We start from the raw sequence: 21,007 nt of genomic DNA on the forward strand, positions 1-21,007 counted from the left end.
CATCCAGCCACACCTTTGATGTCATTCGCATACGCTCCTGCCGTAGTGGATGAGTGAACAACGATACGAAGCCGCTGAAATTTGGGGTGACACGAAGCGCTCAGTCTGACTCTCTCGCTTTATCGCTGCAAGTACACCCCCCCCTCCTCCTCCTCCTCCTCCTCCGCCTCCTACTCCCCGAATGCACTTCTGTTACACCACAAAGCGCAACACACCTGTGTGCGCAAAACGCAAGCACACACACACACACACACACACACACAGACAGTAAAACAGGAACTGATACGGCAAGCTTTTGTTGCAGCAGCTCAGCTGCCTTTTGCTCTCCATCCTCTTGCCGACACCGACAGGTCGTTAGAGGCTTTCACATTTCTAGTGTCTGCACTGTAGCGCCATTATCGGCTGCACTTTCAATACATTGAGATTTGCTTGTGTTGCGACTCCTGGGTAGCAATGCAGCGCATCCGTCTCGTGGGAGTGGGACGAACTGCCATCGGTGCACTGAAGCGAGACAGCACCGATCTCGCACGAGAGGCCTTGGAGCTGGCCTTCGCCGACGCCAACATTTCTGCCAAAGATGTCGATGCCCTAATCGCAACCCCCTCATTGTCGTCTGGGCACTTCATGCAAGCGCACTACCTGGCCACAAAGTTTCAGCTCAGTGCAGCTAATCCGGCAATGTTGCTAAAAACGGTTGACACGGGTGGCGCCAGCCCGATCAGCAGCATCGGCGCTGCGCTAGACCTTTTCTGTCGCATGCCGCAACTTCACACAGCTGTGGTGGTGTCAAGCGATGCGGTGCACACGCTGCCGAGTGCCGAGTTTGCAAAACGTTCAAACGAAAGTATTCCGTCGCCTCACCTGCCAGAGCCACACATTCCACACGGCTACGACTTTTACGCGCAGTGGCATATGATGCGGTATGGGTTGAAACGAGAGCAGCTGGCCATGGTACCGGTGCTCATGAGCGCCATGTCTGCACGGCATCCCGATGCCATGTCCAGGAAGCGCTACTCCTTGGAGGACGTGCTCGGAGCTCGCCAAATCGCACCCGTGACAAATCTTCCTGAGTGCGCGCGTCGTGCAGACGGGGCGGTCGCCATCGTGCTCGCGAGAGAGGACTACTACAAGCAGCACGTTGCTGCTAGACCACTCGACGGTCGCAAACCCTACGTTCTCGGGGTCGGCGAAGCCTCCGGCCCACTTTATCCGCCAGCCACGCAGGATGAAGTGACGCCGGAGACGTTTTCATGTCATCGGGCCATGCGCCTGGCGTACGAAGCCTCGGGTGGGCTCTCTGCCTCTGACATTGACTTCTTCGGCTTGTATGACTGCTTCCCAATTTGTTTTATTCGCGCTTTGGAGGCGGCTGGGCTATGCGGGGAGGGTGAGGGTGGGCAGATGGTGGAGGAGGCCTACCGCAGGGCGGCGCAGCGCGGCGGCGAAGTGGATCCCAGCGAATTTCCCATTAATACCCACGGTGGTCTCATGTGCTTCGGTGCGCCATGGGAGGTGCCGGCAATGTACAACGTAGCTGAGGCTATTGCGCAGCTCGGTGGGCAAGCGGGGCCGCGGCAAGTTCACCCCACACCGCGGCGTGCGCTAGTGTACGGCAACGGGGGTATTTTTTCTGCCTCGGCGGTGGCGATCCTCAGCAGCGACGCACCATAGGCCGCTGCAACCCACAACACGACCTCTACTTCTTCATGCAGTGAATGGCTGACTCAAAGGGATTGTGGCGACTGTAACAGACGTGCCTTTGGTGCGTTCCTGCAGACAATGTTACGAGGCATCTGTGCTCTGTTGTTGTTGCACTCTTTTTTTTTTTTTGCGGTCGTCAAGTAGTCCCCCCTCCCCCTTCCCTCGGTCTTTTTTCTTTCTGCCGATGCATGTCTCTTTTCATTATTTGGCCTCGTGCGCGAGCCGGGGTTTGTCCTGTAAGGCTCCACGCTCACATGCGGGTCTGAATCGCAGCTGCGCACGGCTTACTGCTGTTGCTGGGCGCGGTCAGTCCCCCTCCCATCACCGGCGTGGCACCCACCGCTCTCCGACCTTTTCCCCATCGAAGGCGGCTGTCTTCCTCTAGTCACCTAAAAGGGCAGAACACGCCACGAGCTCTGTCAGAGCTTCCTCCGTTATGCACGCTTCCCTGCTCCACGGTGTTGTGTATTTGATGTCTGTTGGAGCGGATATAACGAAATATATATATATATATCTGTCTGTGTGTGTGTGTGTGTGTGCAGCACTTGGTTACCTGCTAATATGCGCATGCGCGTATCTTAGTTGCGGTGCACTACGGACACCCCCCAAAGGCAAACACACATCTGCCGTGGATAGTGCCAGGCGGGGATAGAAAAAGAAAGTGAGTCCTTTGCGCGCATTTGTCCACATTTCCCCACCGTCGCCAAAATCGGCTTCACAGTTTTCTTGACCCCCCCCCCCCACCACCACCACCTCTTGTCTACCCGCTTACACTATGATGCTTTAGTGTAGCATTCGTAATGGCTCATCTTCTTTGTGCTCTCCTTGTCTCTTTGCTAGTACTTCCAGTTGTCTGTGTGTGTGTATGTGTGTGTCCCCCCCCCCTTCCTCCATCATCTCTTTCCGGATACCCCCCCCCTTTTCCTTCACACTTGCGTCTCCTTTTTTTTCCTCTGCGTTTCTGATACTTTCCATGTACAGCCCACCCCTCACCATAGAGGGCTAGAGAGCAAGAAAGAAGGATCGCTGGGTGAGGTGGCAGGTGTGGTCGCATCCAGCACATACATCTAATTCTACTCTGCATTCAATTGGCTTTTTTTTTTACGGACGGTCTCTCACGTAACTCGGGTGAGCCATACCAGTGCCACAAGAGATGATAGGGTGTCCCTCTTGCTCCCTTCAATAGAAAAAAAAAGAGCGAATCATCGGTTATTACAAAAAGAAAAAAAATGCACGCCTCTTCAAACGGGTCGGCGGCGCGGACGATGGCCGATCTCGATGAGATGGAGGACAAGCTGCGCCGTCTCGGCCTGGACGTAAATCACCCCACCACCGCGCCGTCATCCTGCCCTTCCTCGGCGGTGCACAGCGGTGCAGAGTACATTAGCTCTATTCGTGCAGCCAAGGCTGAGAAGCAACAGGCACGTCTGGACAGGTTGGCGCGGCTGGCAGCCGCTGCTGAGAAGCAGGGGTTTACGAGCCCTAATACAGCCGCTGTTGCGCTGTCAGCTATTGATAGTGGTGCAGAAACTGCCCGCGAGGGTCATATAGCTGTGGTTGACAAGGCCGTGCTCGCCAGCGACGTCGCCGATGCCGCTCTTAGAGCAGGCCAGAGGGGTAAGAGTGATCTCGAGCAGCAACTTCGAGCGGAGCGAACGCTAAAAGCAGCTGCGGACCACCAACTGACCCGCACGGTGGATCAAAACCAGCTGATCGACACGTTCTCAAGCAATATGTTGCCACTCGCTTCAAAGGTCCTAGCGCCGGAGTCGCGGGAGCGCAAGCGTCAGGAGATGACAGCATGGTGTGGAGGAGTGGCGCGAGGACTGGCAGAGTTAGCCATAGAGGTGTCTGACAACCGACACTTGCCTGCTACGGGGCTTGGCGGGCGACCGGTGTATCGACTACACCAGGATCTGTCTGTTACGCAGTGGCGACAGTGGGTAGAGAAACTGGTTTTCTCTACGTCGTCCTCGACCGATGTTGCAATAAGTCCGCTATCCGCCGATGATGGAGCTGCTGGTAACGACGGCGATGTTGCTGATTTGTTAGCTCCCGGGAACCAAGATGTTCAGCGGCAGACGAGCGATGCTGAGCTGTGGCGCGAGGCGGCAAACTGCATCACGTCCGCGACGGAGGCTGAGGGGAAGCTGGCTGCAGGGGCGCAGACAGAGGCTGTTGCGTGTGTACTAGCAAAGCTCCATGCGGAGGTGGCCCGTCAGCGCAAGGCCGCCGAGGAGGCGGTGCGTCTAGCTGCTGACGAGTCCAGCTTCCCGGCCCCACCTGCCCCAGAGGGTGAAGTGGATGCCCCGGGTGTCCTCCGCCGCGAGGAACTACTGCCAGGGTGGGCGCAGCGGATGCCGCCGGCGGCGTGCTTCGTCTACGGTGATGACCTCAGCGGGGCCCGGCTGCTGGCTGACACGGTGGACATGTGCGTGCAGCGCAAATTTCAACAGCAGCACTCCACTCTACAGTTGGCGCATCGCCGGTTAGTCCCACCGCGCCAACATTTAACCACGGTGGGAGAAGTCCCTGAGATTACCCCGGGGGCTCTTTTCCCTACCGCACCCACCACTACTCCACAGTCCGATGATCTTTTCTCCCTCTTCGTGGTGAACGAGATCGGTGTCGAAAGCAGCGACCTTGCGTTACCCGAGAAGAGCCCAGTGGCCACGTATGTCACTCCGCGCACGTTGCTAGCCAACAGCCTACCGGGCGCCTTGAGTGGTGATGCCAAGCGAGGCGGCTCTGCAGGCCGCCAGCAGCGGACACAGCAGCACGCTTCTTCTGGCGGCGGCAATCCTGTTGGCGGCAACGGCGGGTCACAGGGAAGTGCAGCCGCCGTCAGCTGTAGCGGCAGTAGCGGCGCGAGCTCCCGCTCCAATCAGCGACCTGGGGCGTTGTCCCCGGAGAGCCGACGCGAGTATGAGCAGCTGATTGACGCTGTCGTGCGGGAAGTCGTGAGAGTGCATCGCCACAACTTGGGCGTCCTGGCAGGTGATCGCATGCCATCATGGGCATCAAAGTCACCGGGTACCGCCACCGTTGGCGGTTTGGTGGAAACGGAAGCCGATGTCAGTCAGACTAACCCCGGCGCGTCCGCGTCCGTTCCACTCCGCACGCTCTTCCTGGTTGGATTCCCAGACACCGCCTCCTTTGCCGAGCTGCTAGCACGGCGGCTACGGCAGGCGACGGCGGCTGCGGAGTCCGAGTTGATGGATGTGGAAAGTCGTCGGCGTGTCGCCGAGCGGCAGGCCACTGTCGCCGCTGCGGCTGCGGTAGAGTCGAGCCGGCAGCGCTCGGTCTTACTCTCAAAGGGTTCAAAAGGCTCAACGGCCCAGCCGTCGCGCTCCAAGGCAAACCGGCCTGCTAAGGCCATGGCCGGCGCGGAGGAGCTGGCCGTGTCGGCCATGATGGAGACGCTACAAGCCACAATTGCACTGCCGCCGCTTGTAGTGCTGGCAACCTTTCTCGTCTACGACCTGCCGACACGCCACCGGCGACTCGAGGCGGCATCGCTTGTAGCCGACGCGGCGGCGCCGCAGCGGCCGGGTGGCGAGGATGGCGAGGATGATCTCAGCACAGCGGGGGCGGTTGGCGGGGTCGTGCTGCGCAGCATGGGGCCGGAGTTCACCCATCCTGTGTATAATCCATCCGCGGATGACATCCAAAGCTGCGGACTTCCATCACTGCCGAAGGACCTCGCACCGACGCGGTCCACCAACCTACGTCCAGGTGGCGCCTCTACTGCGCCCTTCTCGCCGTCCCTCATTCCCTCGCCGTCGCCCGCCTCTGCTCTGTCCTTCTCGACGGCGACGGCGGCGGCGGCCTCTCTCTGTGTGCACACTTGGAACGTGGAGCGGCTGCGCAACGAACTCAAGCATCAGCACGCACAGCAAAAGCGTCAGTGCAAAGAGTGGACTGCGGCGGTGGCCACTGGGCACGGTGGGGATGGTGAGCAGCCCGCTGGGGTCTTGCCCAGCTCCGTGTCCTCTCAGCGTCACTCTGCGAAGCGTCGCGACAAGCCAATGGGGAATGCAGTCAGCAACGTCGCCGGCGTCAACCTCGACACAGAACGTGCCAGCATGTCAATCGCCTCTCGGGTCGCTGAGACGCCGTCAGCGACAGCCGCCAAAGGGCCCGATGAGGGGGGCCTTCCTCGCGCACTTTTCTTTGTGCGCGTGCAGGACGTGAGTGACTCCACATTGCAGTCGGCCATCTCTGACGATCCCCACCTGGACCACACGAGGCTGGGCACAGCGATTTGGCGTGCTGCCTCCACCCAACCTCAGGTGGGAGATCCGCAGCACGGGTTCGCTGAGGCTCGGGCTCGAACTGTGGATGAGCTGATGGCGCAGCTGCGGCTGCTCTGCCGCCCTGGTACTGGTCGTGTCCTCACGAATGAATCCCTGGTGCCACGACAGCTGACTGAGCCTCTTCGTCTGGGGGACTACCGCCTCTCCGAGGCGACTTGCGCCCTCCTGAAGAAAACAAGTAAGGCCTTTGTCGGCGTCTTGCCCGCTGCACCGGTGCCACAGTCGTCCGAGCGCGGTGGGGGGTTCCCACGGGAGGCTGCTGCTGCCGCCGCTGCTCGGGACGCGCTCACGGCGGAGATGGAGGTGTGGGCGACCGTCCTGCAGTACTCGGAGCAGTTATATCACCTCGTGGCGGAGGAGGTGTTCCGGGACGGCGTTGAACACCCGGAGCTCCCTGCTGACTTGCCGGCTCCAGTGGCTCCTAGTACCACAGCCCGGTTCACCAGAGTCGACCAGAGCTACGCAGGGGCAAAGGAGGCGATCGCGGCTTATACGGCTTCCGCTATCGCCCACCTCGACGATTCTCTCGCTCTACTGCTTCGATTCTCGGTGGATGTGTGTCTTACCCAGCTCGCGGCGTCGGTGCGCCTTTTCTGCCATAGCATCGCACGCCATCGCGGAGTGGAAGAGGGCAAGCTCTGCAGTCTCCTGACCTCTGCCGCTGGGTCTGGAGACAGCGACGACGACATTGGCGAGCGGTTTCTCCGAGTCGCACCACGGCTCTCTGCCGAGGCTGCGCGAGCCCTGGTAGACTCCCTACGCCGCCCGGACGGTGGGGAGACGAGTGTGTTGCTGTCTGCTAACCTAGCGGAGGTTTACTGGCCGCAGGTGACAGCTGCCGCGACGGAGGTGGCAGTGCAGTATTTCACAAGCCATTCTAGAGAGAACCTAGCCAGCCCTGCTTCCTCGTCGACCACGGAGACACCACCGGGACAGCTGCAGGGTCAGCTTTTAGTTGAAGGGTGCGAAGCTGTGGGGGAGAGCAAATCAGGGGTGGCGAGTGACGCGGCGGCCTGCAAACCGGAAGCCCAGATTATGGCAGAGGAGCACGCTCCTGCAGTTGTGCAGCTTCTCCTCGAGCACGCCATCAACGCGCCGGCGCCTCTCTCGCGTGTCGGACTTCTTATGCAAGAGTCGCATCGTATGATGTGGGCTGTGTGGGACGGTGCTGAGGCGTGGGTGGAGTTACTGTACCGCGAGGCTCTTGCCATGCACTCGGCAGCGCCGGTATCTAGTCCGACACCCGACAGACGGCCGTGCAGCCTTGACGAACTTGCTGACGGTCCTCTGGCTGTACTACGCATCGACGTCGACGATGCGACGAGTCTGCGGCGGCCCAGCCTGTGGCAATGCAGCCATCTGGAAATGCTGCTGAGTGCTGTTCGCCCCGCCACACCGAATACTATGGTCTCCATAGACCAATTCGAGCGTGGGCTGCTTGTGCATCAGCTGCAGCGACTCTGGCGCTTCCTTCCCGACGCATCTAGTGAGTTGGCAGCCAAGGCAAACTTTTTACTGACCACCCACAACGCAGACTTCCACGTGCCAGCGCCGCGTGTGTCCCGGCCAGCCACCTTCGCCTCGCTGACGACAGGAAGCCTCGCACTCCCCGACTCCTCGCTCGATGCGTACCTGTTGACCAGCTGCTGCCCCTGCCGTCCCCCAGCGGAGCCGCCGTTTCCTTTCCTCACGGTAGAAGACGTGAAATGTCTGACTGCAGCGGCGGTGGCCGAGACAGCGACTGCGACACCCGACGCAGAACCAGCAACAATGGTTGACTTGGAGCTGTGGTTGGCAAATCTCGCACTCCAGCGCTGCTGTTTTTGCGATAGGTGTGGTGCGAGTTGTGACCAACCCGGCCGTGCAGAGGAGCAGATCTCTCAGTGCACTCGAGCGTGCGCTGCAGTGCCGAGCTCTGCCGCCATGCGGAAGACCATAGCCACGCTCCCCACTTCGGTGCTGGCGCAACACACTATGCTCTGTGCGACACCGATGACGTTTTGGCCGTCTCTGGTTTCCACCCCGCCTCCCTCGCCGGGCGAGATGCCTTGGGAGTGGATGCTCGCACAGTGGTGGTGGCGCGCGTGGTGCGGCGAGGATGCGTCAAGCAAGATGGAGGACGTGCAGCGGTGCTATGCGCTGTGGCGGATCTTACTGGGACACGTTCTGCCAACCCCCCCACCCTCGTCTCCCGAATGCGAGGTCTCGACCCCATCCACGATGGCCCCTCTCCTGCCCTCCCTCTTACGCCTCCTCATTGGAATCGGTAGGCGTGCTGGCTCAATGGAGGAGCGAGTGCGGCGTGCTTTCCACTGCCTGGCGGTTTTGCGTCGAGTGCGTGCAAGCGATCTGGAGGCCCACACTGGTATGGCGAGGGGAGATGCCGATGCCGACACAGTTATGTTTATTGAGGATGACATGGTTCTCACAGCTGATGAATGTGCTGCGTTGGGCCGGTTGTTGAGTCCGACTGCTCGCTCTGTGGACAACAACGCCCCTGCGACGAGGACGAAGACGGCGGAGACCGTTGAATTTGTGAAGGGCACGCACAACTTTTTCACAGATGTGCAGCTGCTTTTGCAGGTGGAGGGTACGGAGGGCGTGACACTGCCGCTACTCTTCTCGTCGCGATGGGCTAGCCTTTTGATGAAGGAGCACTTCTAGATTTTTAGGGACGACAGCGCGCGGCGAGGTAAGGAGAAAATGGCCAGGCTTGGCTACACCCAGGAAGCTGCGCCGAGTGCACATGGTATGACGCCAATGCCCATGTTGGTAGCTTGCCGATAAACTCCAATTGTCACATTAGAGATGGTCGTGGTGGGAACGTTGGGCCGGAGAGAAGCAAACGAGTGCGTCACTCTGTTTTTCCCCCCTCCCTCCCTCCCTCCCCACTTTGTGTGACATTTGTGAGGCTTCTGGGAACTTCATATTTTTCAATTGCGAAGTGGATGATGGCGGCAGCGGCCGATTCGACCGCCGACAACACTGCCCGCATACTCCACGCTTACGGATAGCAACACACCGATCTTTCCTGGGGAAGGAAAAGAAGAAAAAAGAACGTCCAGATGTACAGTAAATCTCAGTCCCCCCCCTCTTCTCCCCTCGGACTGAATATGCATGAACGCCTGTGGTGTGTGTGTGTGTGTGGGAGGGGGGGGTCACAAAAGACAGAGGAGAGAGGGGGTGGGGGGTGGGTGGGTGGGATGTGTGGATGGTCGGGCCTTGCATAACTTGTACCACCGGGGCGTTCCTGCCCTCGGTTTGTTTCCATCTTTTTCTTTGACATGTGCGTTTTATGTTATATTAGATCTCTATTGTTGCTTTTTTTTTTCATTCGTTGTTGTTGTGACCCCGCCCTCCCCCACCCACCCGCACACACACACACACACACACACATATCCTCGCCCTTTCCTTGAAGTGGATCCCCACTCGATGCAAATTTTTCTCAACACATCTCCCGCATCTTCTCCCCATACACGAAAGCGAAGCGTTGCTGTGAAAGGGCGTGCCGTGGCGTCCTGGAACGGGCGCGCATACGTCCCGTATACGTCGCGCGTAAGTCCAAAATTATGGGGGCAATCTTGTACCAGCTCTGATAGGGGGAGCGAGTCTGTAAGTCTGAGGGAGGAGGGGGGAGGGGGGGGGGGTAACGTATAGAAAATGACGATGACTCTTCGTCTTCGCGCAGTTTCCCCCTCCCCCCCCCCTCCCTCCCTCAGACTCGATCACGCGCGCTCTCTCTACCCGACGCCGATGTGCAGGTGCGGCTGTTGAAGCTCGAGGCAGTACCGCAATGGATATGCAAACGGGGGGTTGTGCACAACACACATGGGATGGCGAGCGGATGTGTTCGGTATGGCTACGTGTACTCCGAAGTGTTATTTGTCAGTTACATCGACACGTGTTTCTGTGACTCGATGACGTGGCCGCAGGCGCCCATTACAGCGTGTTCGTTGCTCCGACTGCCCTGTGGCAATACTTTCATTGTCTTCACACCTATTCCATCCCCTCCTCCTCCTTCTCCCCTCCTCTCCTCCTCCTCGGCCTGTTACTTCTTCAACCCAACAACGTGCATATATGCGCCTTGCGTCTCTCTTGTGCATGTTTGTTTTTGTGTGTTTATCTTCACACAAGTCCACTATTGATTGTGTGTGTGTGTGTGTGTATGCATACGTTCTGCTTTCTCTTTCTCTTCGTATATCGACTTCACTCACTCTCGTAGCTGTTGGTTCACCCTACATACACCCTCCACTCACACGCACGTAGCTCTCACGCGTGAGGATGGAGTCCCACAAGGATGTCATCGTCAGCCAGCCGCCGGCGATGTACAGGCAATCAGGCTACACGACACATTTGGCCGTAGAAAACTATAAGGGCATCTTGCTCTGCGAGCGACCGTCGAACCTCGGGTCAATAGGGGGGTTGGGAGGTACTGATGGCTACAGCAACGACGGTGTATCTCTTCACCCCTTTATTCCGTCGAACCCCACCGGCAACCCACTGGGCTACGGACCCTCCAAGGAGAGTCGCGACACCCGCGCCGAGCAGGAGGCGTTGCGGGCTGCGAATCAACGGCAGCGTCAAACCAAGTCATCGCAGGCCCTCTCGCGCCACCGTCGCTGGCTACACAGCTTTGCGCGGCAGATGAAAACCATGAAAGATTCGGACCGGCAGCTTGAGGTGGAGGCAGCGCGGCGAGCTGACAGAGTGCGAGAGATGGAGAGGCGCAAGCGCGCGGAGCAGCAGCACCTGCAACGGCAGAGCTCTGCAATGGCCGTCGATTTAGAGAACTCCGGCGCCCCGGCGTACAACATGCACAAAGCCATGGAGGCCCATGTAGAGGCCATCCGCAAGGCTCCCGCAGGCGGGCCTTCTCGCAAGCCGAAGTGGGCCTTGACGGAGGAAGAGGCACTGGACGCGGAGCTGGACATCGACCGGGACCTGCTGGACTTCGCGGAGAACCTCGACTACGAGAAGTTCATCTCCGACTTGGAGGTCGCAGAGGCTCTAAGCGTGATGCGAGATCGCGTGGAGGAGATTGCGAAGGCGAACAACTGGTCAGTAGAGGACATTCGCCGTGTGACCACCGATGATGACGATGACCTCAATTCTCTTGTGACTCCGTCGGAGGCGCGGCTCATTCTTTCCAGCAAACAGCTGCCGAGGAGTGGTGGTGCCGCTGCAGAATCGCGCGCCGCACTTCCAGAAGCGATGGCGGTGCACGCACACGAGTGGGATCACAGCAGCTCTGGCCGTAGCCGGCTGCTGAAGAAGGCGATCAGTCGTGATGCTCTCGCCTTGGCAGAGCGTCTGTTTGCCGCCTCGCCGTCGCTGCAGAAGATCCACACGCGGCACAGTCTTGCGCGGGTGTTGCAGCGGTGTGCATTGGAAGGCTGCGTAAATGTGACGGAGTCCATGTTACTGCACCGGGCGTCGAAGGAGAATGCAGGGAAAGGCGGCATCGGTGTCGGTGGGGCAGGATCGTCGCCCCTTGCAGCGGGAGTCCCTCCGGCGATTCCGGAGCCCTTAGTCGTGAAGGTCGGTGCGGATGCGATACCCGGGCCTTCCAGTAGCGCAGATGGGGCCACCACCGGGTATGCGGCCGTCACACAACCGGGTCGTATTCTGCGTGAGATACAGCAATCCAAGGAGCGCACACAGGGGCTGCCGTATCTCTACCGCTGCCCCGCGATCTAGGCTACATGTGAACACAATCTCATACACACACGCTTAGACACGAACATGTTGAGTGTGTCCCTGCAGGCGCTCGCGATGGAACCACGACGTTTTTTTTTTCTTTTCATGATTGGTTTTGATGTAAATCTTAGTTCATGTACAATACTGCGGAAGAGGAGAGGGAAGGGGGAGGAGGGAAGGGGGGGGGGAGGAGAGGGAAGGGGGATTCGTGTGCTCGATGTGCGTGTGTCTGTATGGTTCTTTTTCCTTCTTATATCTTTTTTTTTTGTTCTGGCCTTTCTCTGTTTCTGGCTCGTTCGGTTGCTCCCCAGACCTTCGCTTTGGCACTTCACCTCCCCCCCCCCCCCTTCCTTCCTCCCCTCCTTCACCCCTTCCCCCCTTCGCTCTCTCTATCTCAGGTGCAAACACCCAGACCACATCCTCAGTTGTACACACATACACACATCTGAGATGTAGCACGTTCGCAAACCGCAAGGCGGGGGGAGGGGGATGGAGGGGGATACTTGAAAACCCAGTGGTTAATACAAAGGAAATGAGGGCGGCGCGGGTGGAGAGGCTGATGGAAACGTGAAGAGCGCTGTTCTATGAGATTGTCGCCCTCTCTCCCTCCCTCCCTCTCCCCCCCACCCACTATTGCCTCTCTCTCTCTCTGGCATTGCAGAGACATAATCAACGACCGCGGCCACATCCGAAGCGTGAAGGAACGATCCTGAGCCTGCAGGAGTACGGGGGTGAAAGCAACTTGGCCCCCGTGTTTCTCTGCCCCCCCCCCCCCTCGCCCCGTACCCCACTCCCCTGCCCCCTTTACTGCGGGCGGTGCGTCTGTCTGTGTGTGTGTGTGTGTGCTCTTTCATATGAGCAATGTTGCCACCACCACCCCTTCCCTCCCTCCCATACATTCCCCCCCGACAAAACCTGAAAATGAAGATGACCCTTACCTCAGACTGATTTGGCCACACACACACTCACACACACACACACACACACAATCGTTTCCCCATTATTATTATTATTATATTTATATATGTAACCGTATTCCAGAGAGCAAAATAGACGATTCGGTTAGACGTGCGTGTTTTATTCTTCTCTACTGTGCGTGTGTGCTTTTCTGTTTGCTTTCTGAAGTGGCTCCCCGTCGTCCGGCTGCTCTCGCCAACCTCAGGGCTCCGTTCATCCCCGTACCACCACTACAGTCACCACAGCCACAGCCAAGCAGGACACGATGCTCGCGTCGGCTTCTGGCAGCAACTTCGGTAGCCAGCAGACCCAACGTCGCATGCACCCAATTCGCCCTCTCACTATCAAGCAGATGCTGGAAGCCCAGAGCGTGGGTGGTGGCGTGCTGGTCGTGGACGGCCGCGAGGTGACGCAGGCTACTGTTGTAGGCCGTGTGGTGGGCTACGAAAACGCCAACATGGCCTCTGGCGGTGGCGCTATCACGGCCAAACATTTTGGGTATCGTATTACAGACAACACGGGCATGCTCGTCGTGCGCCAGTGGGTTGACGCAGACAGAGCCCAAGAGCCCATTCCTCTCAACACACACGTTCGCGCGTCCGGCACTGTGAATGTGTGGCAGCAAACGCCCATTGTTACAGGAACCGTGGTGAGCATGGCAGATAGCAACGAGCTGAACTACCACATGCTGGATGCCATCCTCACCCATTTTCGTCTCACACAGGGCAACAAGCATGCCGCAAGCACTGGTGCCTCGATGCAGAACACGGCCTCTGCCGTTGGCATCCAGAATATGTTGCCCGGCGGCGATAACAAAGTGCTGCTGACAGACCTTCTTATTTCCTTTATCAAGCAACACGGGAACGGTGATGCAGGCATGTTGATGGACGAGTTGACCATGTTGGCGCAACGCTACAACTTCACCTATGGTGACGTGCGCACGGCAATGCGGACGCTGGCAGCGGAGGGTAAGGTCTATCAGACTCATGATAACCGCTTCAGCATCTGAGCAGCGACGATGCGCTGGCAAGCACGAATGCCCATCAGACTTGTCATATACAGTTTTCCTTTATCACTTTTCTGGCCTCCCGCCCCTCCACTTATAATTTTCGATGATGTGGTTCGCACCTCCGCGTGGCATCTCAGGGATTGCAGCGTGCACTCGGACGGGAAGTCTTGGCCGCCCCCATACCCTTCTACGAGTCCCCCAGGCAGTTCCAGTGGTGGCAGGGTCCAAGTACCTGCGTCATGGGGAAGCCAGAGCGATGCGCGGAGCCCGCTGGCAGGGCCGGGTCCTGGATGTTACTGCGTAGGAGTAACCCGTGACCGTGCCACCCGCTCACACCATCCATATGCTTAGGCGTAGCATCAGCGTCACTCGAGCGTGTCCCACCCGGCCTTCACTGCCCCGCTGATGGAGGGGGGGGGGGAGGGATGGGAGCGGCTCTGGGACGATCTGCGAAGCGGGGGGAGGGTGTGCAGAATCTCGATGCGGAGGTGGTGCCCAGGTGACTCCGTCGGCCATCGCACCAACGCGTATCTGCCGCTGCTTTGCACCACGCGGAGGGAGGCCGGTGTACCGGTTAGGGTCGAGTGTGGTCTTTGGACTCTTCCGATAGCGGTATGCCTGCAGCGGCAGAGTAGAACCACACACCCCCTTTTTTGGTGTTGCGAGTTCACGGTTTAAGCGGATCGGCGGCTGCGGGGGGCGGGTCATGTGAGGAGGTGATGTGAGTGGTACGTCTGTGTGAGTGACTGTGGACCTTCTCTGGTGCCCTCCCTCTCCATATATTCCTTTTTGTGTGTTTGTTGTGGAAGTGGTTGGATTGGTTTTCGCTTCTATGAGAGAAAGAAGTAAAAAAGTTTCTGAAGGAGCGTCGGCTGGAGCGAATCAATGTTGAGTGACAGTGCATCGGTGGAGGAAGGGGAGATGTGCAAGAACGTGCTCCCCCCCCCCCCCCCCCCCTCCCCCCCAATGCACACAGCACACCACACACACAGCACACCACCCAGCGTCTGGGTTGGGGGTTGGGGGGAATTCCTCTGAGTAACCTCCTGTTCCCACCATCGCTCCCCTTTTAAAAAACAAAAAGGCATAGAGGAAAGGGGCAAACGGCGATGCGCGATGAGCACTGATGCCAGTGAAACGAGTTCTCCGCCTCTTTTTCGTTTTTTTTTTCCCGTCGTTGTTGTCATTGGTCATCTCTGATCGGCGTATATATTTTTATTCCTCACGGGCAATCGTCATTCTAAGGTTTTCTTTCATTCTGTGGAGGCCGGTGGGACCGTACCCTCTCCTCTCCCCAATCCTTCAGGGGAAGGAGGGGGGGGGAGGAGAGAAGGCAAACCAACCGCGACTCGTGAAAGGGGGGGGGTGGGGTGGTGGTGGTGTGAAGGGCTAAAAGGGAGCGGTTTTTTCTTCACGGGTCGCAGTTGTCCTACGGCTTCTCTTTACGGATTTCCCTCCCGGTTGTGGTGTTTGAGCTTTTTTTTTTGGAGGGGGGGGGGACGATGGTTTCCTGGCCGTATAAGCCTCTCCACCACCCCCCCCCCTCCCACAACCCTATACCGCATCTTCCTCTTTATCTCCCTCGACGCCCAAAGTGCGTGCACGCTCACAGGAAGTGTGTGTGTGTGTGCCTCTCTAACTGGGGTTAGAAAAAAAAGTGACATGAGACGGGATATACTCTCGGGGAGGAGGGGGGAGGAGCCAACAACAGCTCTGCTGGACGTTCGTCAGCCTTTGGGTGTGGCACCGTGCTCGCCAAGACAGACGCGTACGCCGCTGACCCCTCTCCCTCCCACTACTCCTTCACCCACGAACACTGCAGGAGTCACCGGGACCACTTGTGTGATGTATTGGGGGTGGGGGGGGGGCGGATTGAATAACAAAAAAAACAATGCGGAGCCCTTTCCCTGCTAAACGGATTAGAGATCAACTCACTTCTGTTTTTTATGTTTCCCCCCTTTTTCATAGCCCCGACTCGTTTTTTGCGCCACACGCATCTCCCCCCTCCCTCCCACACCTCACACACCTCACACACGCACGCAGAGAGAACACGATAACAGTCTTTTCCCTTCTCTGCCTTCAAGAAAAACAATTTAAAAAGAGGAGTAAGTCATGCGCCGCCTGTCTAGCCAGATTGTGTGCACCGCTGCAGCGGTCCGCTTCGCGTCCGCCAGTGGTGCGAAGAAGTACGATCTCTTCGGCTACGAGGTGGATACGAACACGGCGCCGTGGATCGAGAAGGTGAAGAAGTGCCAGTACTACGACGAGGCCGGCGAGGTGCTGGTGAGCATGAACGTGAAGAACTGCCCGCCAGACCTGGAGACGTACAACGCGACGCTGCAGAAGATCTTCGAAGCGCCGAGCAAGCAGAGCCAGCCGGTGGACAATGAGAGCAAGTTCTGCGCGATGATGGATCTGATGGAGGAGATGCAGCACCGTAATAAGGTGAAGCCGAACGAGCAGTCCTGGACCTGGGTGATGAAGGAGTGCGTGCAGAGCGGGCAGTTCCGCCTCGGCTACTGCGTTGCGAAGCTGATGGAGGCCGAGTTCAAGAGCGTGCCGGCAGACCTCGTGAAGCAGAACGAGGCGAACGCTGCGAAGGCGAAGGCGGACGGCAAGGAGCATCCAAGCACGCTGGCTCAGCAGCAGAGCCTGTTCGACATCAAGATCCAGTAATCTGTAGCGGTGTTGGGGTGATAGTGATGAGCTGGTGGATAGCAGATGGGAAGAACGGGTGACGTCATTATATATATTTATATGAGAGAGCGTCGGTGTCTGTGTTACGTATATCGTCTCCAAGGGTCCCCCATTCATCTCCTATCCCATTCCCGACTGTCTCTCTCGCTATATCCGTTGTCCCCCTATATCACTTTGTTGTTGAGAATCCTATATATATATATATATACATATACATACCTATATATATATATATATATATACGTATATATGCGGCGAGGGCGATGCCCGATGACAAATGGCCCTCTGGTCACGTGTTCACACAAGCTGGCCTCGTTCCCCCTCACCCACCCTTCTTGGCGTCCCTTCCCTCTGTCCTGCTCCCCCATATGGTCTCTGCGCATCGTTGCTCTAACATTAGGCGTCGTATGCGGATTTCAAGTCGACGCAGGGAAGGGGGTGTGGTGATGTCGGTCAAAGGGGGTGGTGGTGGTTGGGGAGAGGAGGGGAGGGGGGGCGAGGCACGCCCGCATTGTGCAGCACAAATTTGTGAAGCGTAGCCGAGCCCTCGCCAAGCGGTGTTCTCGGCGCATCCACACACACCCACACACAAACAAAAAACAAAACAAAGCGCCCTCGATGGGCAGCCGTAATTCTCCACGGCTTACAACGCACACCACCGGCTCCTTCCCTTTCCTTTTTCTTCCGGCTTTACGTATTTGTTTTTACTGTTTGTGCCACGTGTGGGTATATATTTTAGGGATGGGATGGGATGGGATGGGATGGGAGGGGGATGAGTAGCTCTTCGTCCTGGGCATCGGCAATGCAGTGGAATACACCTGCGTGCTCACACAAGACAACAACAATGTGTACATGTGTATGTATGTATGTGTGTGTGTGTGTATACATGTACTTATCACCCACACAAATCTCTCTCATCCCCCTCTGTGTTTGTGTGTGTGTGTGTGTGTGTGTGTATTCGTTTCTGCATTGTAGGAAAGCAACGCTTGTGGTGTTCGTGTTTCGATGGCGCTGACGCTGGGATGTAAAACGCGAACGGAAGGGTGTAGGAGAGGGCAGACGGGGGTGCGGAGGGGTAGTGGGTGGTGAGAGGTGTGTGTATAGCTATGGCGGTGTCGCAGGTACTTCTTTACGTAGGTTTACGTGGATGGTGGAACGGAGCGAGTTGTTGGACCTGCGGACTCGAGTGACGTCCCTCTCTCTTTCTATCCTTCCATCTATCTATGCTCAACTTTACCCCTCTATTCTCTTTTCCTTCGGCAGCGTATCTGTAACACACAGATACAGCCACATACACGCATTCGTGTCAGAGTCTGCGTGTGTTGACGTGTGGGTGTCTCCCACCACGTTTGCCGTTCTCTGTACGCCCTCCCCCCGTTTTCTTTCCCTGTTTATTTTTGTTAGGCATAAATGAAAAAGCGCTAGTCACCAACACAGGGAATAATGAACAAACCAACAGGGATTCGGACACGGTGGATCAAACAGTCAACCCCTCCCCCCCCCCTCGTCCCCTGACTCCTCCTCCTCCCTCCCTCCCTCCCTCCCACCACCGCCACTTGTGTTTCATATTGAGATCTCTTTGTGGAGGAGTGGCGCAGGGCAACGAACGCGGCGAAGAGGGGAAAAAGGGGGATGTGGAGTTGTGTGATTCAAAAAGGACTGGAAGAGTAGAAGAGGAAGGCCGGTGATGGGCGATGGCGTCATCTTCTCACCCCCTTCTCCCTTCTTGCTCTCATCACCGCTTCGCTGAGAGCACCACCGGTGGACACGAAGAAAGTTGGCCACATGCGAAGGTACGGCTGCATGCTTTGCCCCCCCCCCCCTCTCCCTCCCTCCCTACCTCACCACCACCACCACTCCTTTTGAGTGCTATTGTGTGTGTGTGTGTGTGTGTGTATTCTCGCTTCTCTTTCTCTCTTCCTCGTGTGGTCGAGATCGCTGTGTGGCATTTCCACTAAGCGCTCCCCCATAAAAAAAAAAAAGAGCTCCCAAACCGTCCCCGAAAATCCTCTTGTTTTATCTTCCCCCCTTTTTCATAGCCCCAACTCGTTTTTTGCACCACACGCATCTCCCCCCCCCCTCCCTCCCACACCTCCCACACCTCACACACGCACACACGCAGAGAGAACACGATAACAGTCTTTTCCCTTCTCTGCCTTCAAGAAAAACAATTAAAAAAGAGGAGTAAGTCATGCGCCGCCTGTCTAGCCAGATTGTGTGCACCGCTGCAGCGGTCCGCTTCGCGTCCGCCAGTGGTGCGAAGAAGTACGATCTCTTCGGCTACGAGGTGGATACGAACACGGCGCCGTGGATCGAGAAGGTGAAGAAGTGCCAGTACTACGACGAGGCCGGCGAGGTGCTGGTGAGCATGAACGTGAAGAACTGCCCGCCAGACCTGGAGACGTACAACGCGACGCTGCAGAAGATCTTCGAAGCGCCGAGCAAGCAGAGCCAGCCGGTGGACAATGAGAGCAAGTTCTGCGCGATGATGGATCTGATGGAGGAGATGCAGCACCGTAATAAGGTGAAGCCGAACGAGCAGTCCTGGACCTGGGTGATGAAGGAGTGCGTGCAGAGCGGGCAGTTCCGCCTCGGCTACTGCGTTGCGAAGCTGATGGAGGCCGAGTTCAAGAGCGTGCCGGCAGACCTCGTGAAGCAGAACGAGGCGAACGCTGCGAAGGCGAAGGCGGACGGCAAGGAGCATCCAAGCACGCTGGCTCAGCAGCAGAGCCTGTTCGACATCAAGATCCAGTAATCTGTAGCGGTGTTGGGGTGATAGTGATGAGCTGCCGGTACTCCTCTGCGTTACCCTCTGGACAGATTGTAGCCGGTGAATTATGCGCTATGCACTAACCGCATCCGCGTGACGGTGGCTTGTTGAATCCCGCTCGTATCGTCAACGAATGAGACACACGACGAGAAACAGCTGTGGGACTCGCTGCTGCGTTGTGAGGGATGGGTGGGATGTGTCTCGGCGCGCGCTGGCGGACCACTGTACTTGTCGTTGACGACGGTGCACGAGTAAGAGGGGTTCACGTTCATGCAAAAGGAGTACAGGAAGTGCGTACATGTTCGCGCGCCCACGTGTGTGTGTGTGTGTGTGTGTGTGTGAATATTTGTTTACGTCGTAGAGGGGGGAGGGGGAGAGGGCAACAGACAGAGCGGCTCGAGGTATCCATCAGGGGAAGGGCATCACAGGCAACGGCTCGTATCTCTTTCGTTCTTTCATTTTCTCATAGTACGATCTTCACTGCCGTAGCGTTTATGGTCACGCCATCGCCACCTGAAACACTTTACATCAGCATGCTTCGAAAAACTTTACACCGCCCCCTCCCCTCCCCTCCCCTCCCCTCCCCCACCCACTCACCCACTCACCCACCCTCGTTCTCATTTTGTTGTGTTGTGCACGGCGTGCCTCGCTCATGTTTTCGTCTGACCTCGATTTCTCTCTTTTTTATATATTTTTCCGTTCTGGTTTCCCCTGCCTCGCTCAGTCTCACTGGATGAGTATGAACGGAGTAGAGATCGGGGGGGAAGGCATCGCCAGTTTGGGGGGGGAAGGGAGGGAAGGAGGAAGGGAGTCGTTTGACTCCGCCCCCTCCCCTCCCCTCCCCTCCCCACCCCCCATTCCACTTTGCACTCCCCTGATGGAGCGAGCCAGCCGAGAACCGTGACGTATAATATAGGAAGGTGCATACACACACACACTTACTCACGCGCGCGCACACTTGTGATCTCCTTCTCGGTTGGTCCCTGACAGTCGCTTCGTTTTTTTTTTCTCTCCTTCGTGGACACCTGTGTGTCTTGATGCCCACGCGTGGTACGGTAAACAGCTGTATTGTGGTCTGTTCACTCTCAGAGAATCAAGAAGCCGACAGAGAGCCTAGATGCGGTTGTGATGGTTCGAGCTGTGGCTTGTGCGGTCGTGCTGGGAGGACGGGGTTGAAGCACCACGTATGGCTCTCTTTGGGCAGACAATGGAGTCTTCATTACTTTGGCGACCCCCCCACCCCCTTTCGCCCCGTCTCGTCGCTGTGTGTGTGTGTGTGTGTGTTTGCACTTAGTAGGAAAGGTAACGAATGTAATCAAAATTCTCAGGAGGAGGGGCAACATACTCGATGGCTTCCCACCCCCCACCCCCTCATTGGTGCTAGTATGATATAGGCTAACTCTATAGAGGTGTAAAATCGAGGGGGGGAGAGGGGCAGCCGGCTGCTGCCCCCCCCCCTCCCCGCAAAGCTTTCCTTCTTCTCCAGCTCCACTCATCTACCGGCGTAGGTGCACAGCACAGACCCATGGAGATGCTGTCAAAGTTGACTGAATCACGTCGAGGTTCGTCTCCCTCTTTTTTCGAACGAATTCGGATGAAGTGTGCTGGCGGTTAGAAACATGGCTCTGCCTCTCACCACCACCACCACCACCACTGGGCGGGGTGGTACGCGTGGGCAAGCCTTCTTGCAGCTTTCTCTGAGGATGATATCCACACACACCCCCTTTTTTCTATTCATTACAACACAACACACATACACACACTCTTGTCTCCACATATCCACGTTACGCTATCAAAATTAGGGTCGTGAGGGGGTGTTGCTTCACTCAATCTTATATTCCTCCTCTCGCCGTGTAGGGC

At 57.4% G+C, this 21,007-nt stretch overlaps 6 protein-coding genes across 6 annotated transcripts; all 6 read left to right on the forward strand.

Annotated features, from left to right (window-relative positions):
- Window positions 1-453: 453 nt before the first annotated feature.
- JKF63_06066 (uncharacterized protein) lies at window positions 454-1,671 on the forward strand (the record flags this gene model as incomplete). The annotated part of the gene is made up of 1 exon (XM_067902018.1): window positions 454-1,671. One exon carries the CDS (start codon window positions 454-456, stop codon window positions 1,669-1,671), a length of 1,218 nt encoding a protein of 405 aa, XP_067758365.1.
- A 1,259-nt stretch (window positions 1,672-2,930) lies between these two features.
- On the forward strand, window positions 2,931-8,681 carry JKF63_06067 (uncharacterized protein; the record flags this gene model as incomplete). Its single annotated transcript, XM_067902019.1, has 1 exon — window positions 2,931-8,681. The coding sequence occupies one exon, from the start codon at window positions 2,931-2,933 to the stop codon at window positions 8,679-8,681; it is 5,751 nt and encodes a 1,916-aa protein (XP_067758366.1).
- A 1,617-nt stretch (window positions 8,682-10,298) lies between these two features.
- Window positions 10,299-11,714, forward strand: JKF63_06068 (uncharacterized protein; the record flags this gene model as incomplete). The annotated part of the gene is made up of 1 exon (XM_067902020.1): window positions 10,299-11,714. One exon carries the CDS (start codon window positions 10,299-10,301, stop codon window positions 11,712-11,714), a length of 1,416 nt encoding a protein of 471 aa, XP_067758367.1.
- A 1,222-nt stretch (window positions 11,715-12,936) lies between these two features.
- Window positions 12,937-13,680, forward strand: JKF63_06069 (uncharacterized protein; the record flags this gene model as incomplete). Its single annotated transcript, XM_067902021.1, has 1 exon — window positions 12,937-13,680. One exon carries the CDS (start codon window positions 12,937-12,939, stop codon window positions 13,678-13,680), a length of 744 nt encoding a protein of 247 aa, XP_067758368.1.
- A 2,112-nt stretch (window positions 13,681-15,792) lies between these two features.
- Window positions 15,793-16,356, forward strand: JKF63_06070 (uncharacterized protein; the record flags this gene model as incomplete). Its single annotated transcript, XM_067902022.1, has 1 exon — window positions 15,793-16,356. The coding sequence occupies one exon, from the start codon at window positions 15,793-15,795 to the stop codon at window positions 16,354-16,356; it is 564 nt and encodes a 187-aa protein (XP_067758369.1).
- A 2,212-nt stretch (window positions 16,357-18,568) lies between these two features.
- JKF63_06071 (uncharacterized protein) lies at window positions 18,569-19,132 on the forward strand (the record flags this gene model as incomplete). The annotated part of the gene is made up of 1 exon (XM_067902023.1): window positions 18,569-19,132. One exon carries the CDS (start codon window positions 18,569-18,571, stop codon window positions 19,130-19,132), a length of 564 nt encoding a protein of 187 aa, XP_067758370.1.
- Between the last annotated feature and the right edge of the window lie 1,875 nt (window positions 19,133-21,007).

Source organism: Porcisia hertigi, chromosome 15 (genome assembly GCF_017918235.1).
Source record: "Porcisia hertigi strain C119 chromosome 15, whole genome shotgun sequence".
Classification (NCBI taxonomy): Eukaryota; Euglenozoa; class Kinetoplastea; order Trypanosomatida; family Trypanosomatidae; genus Porcisia; species Porcisia hertigi.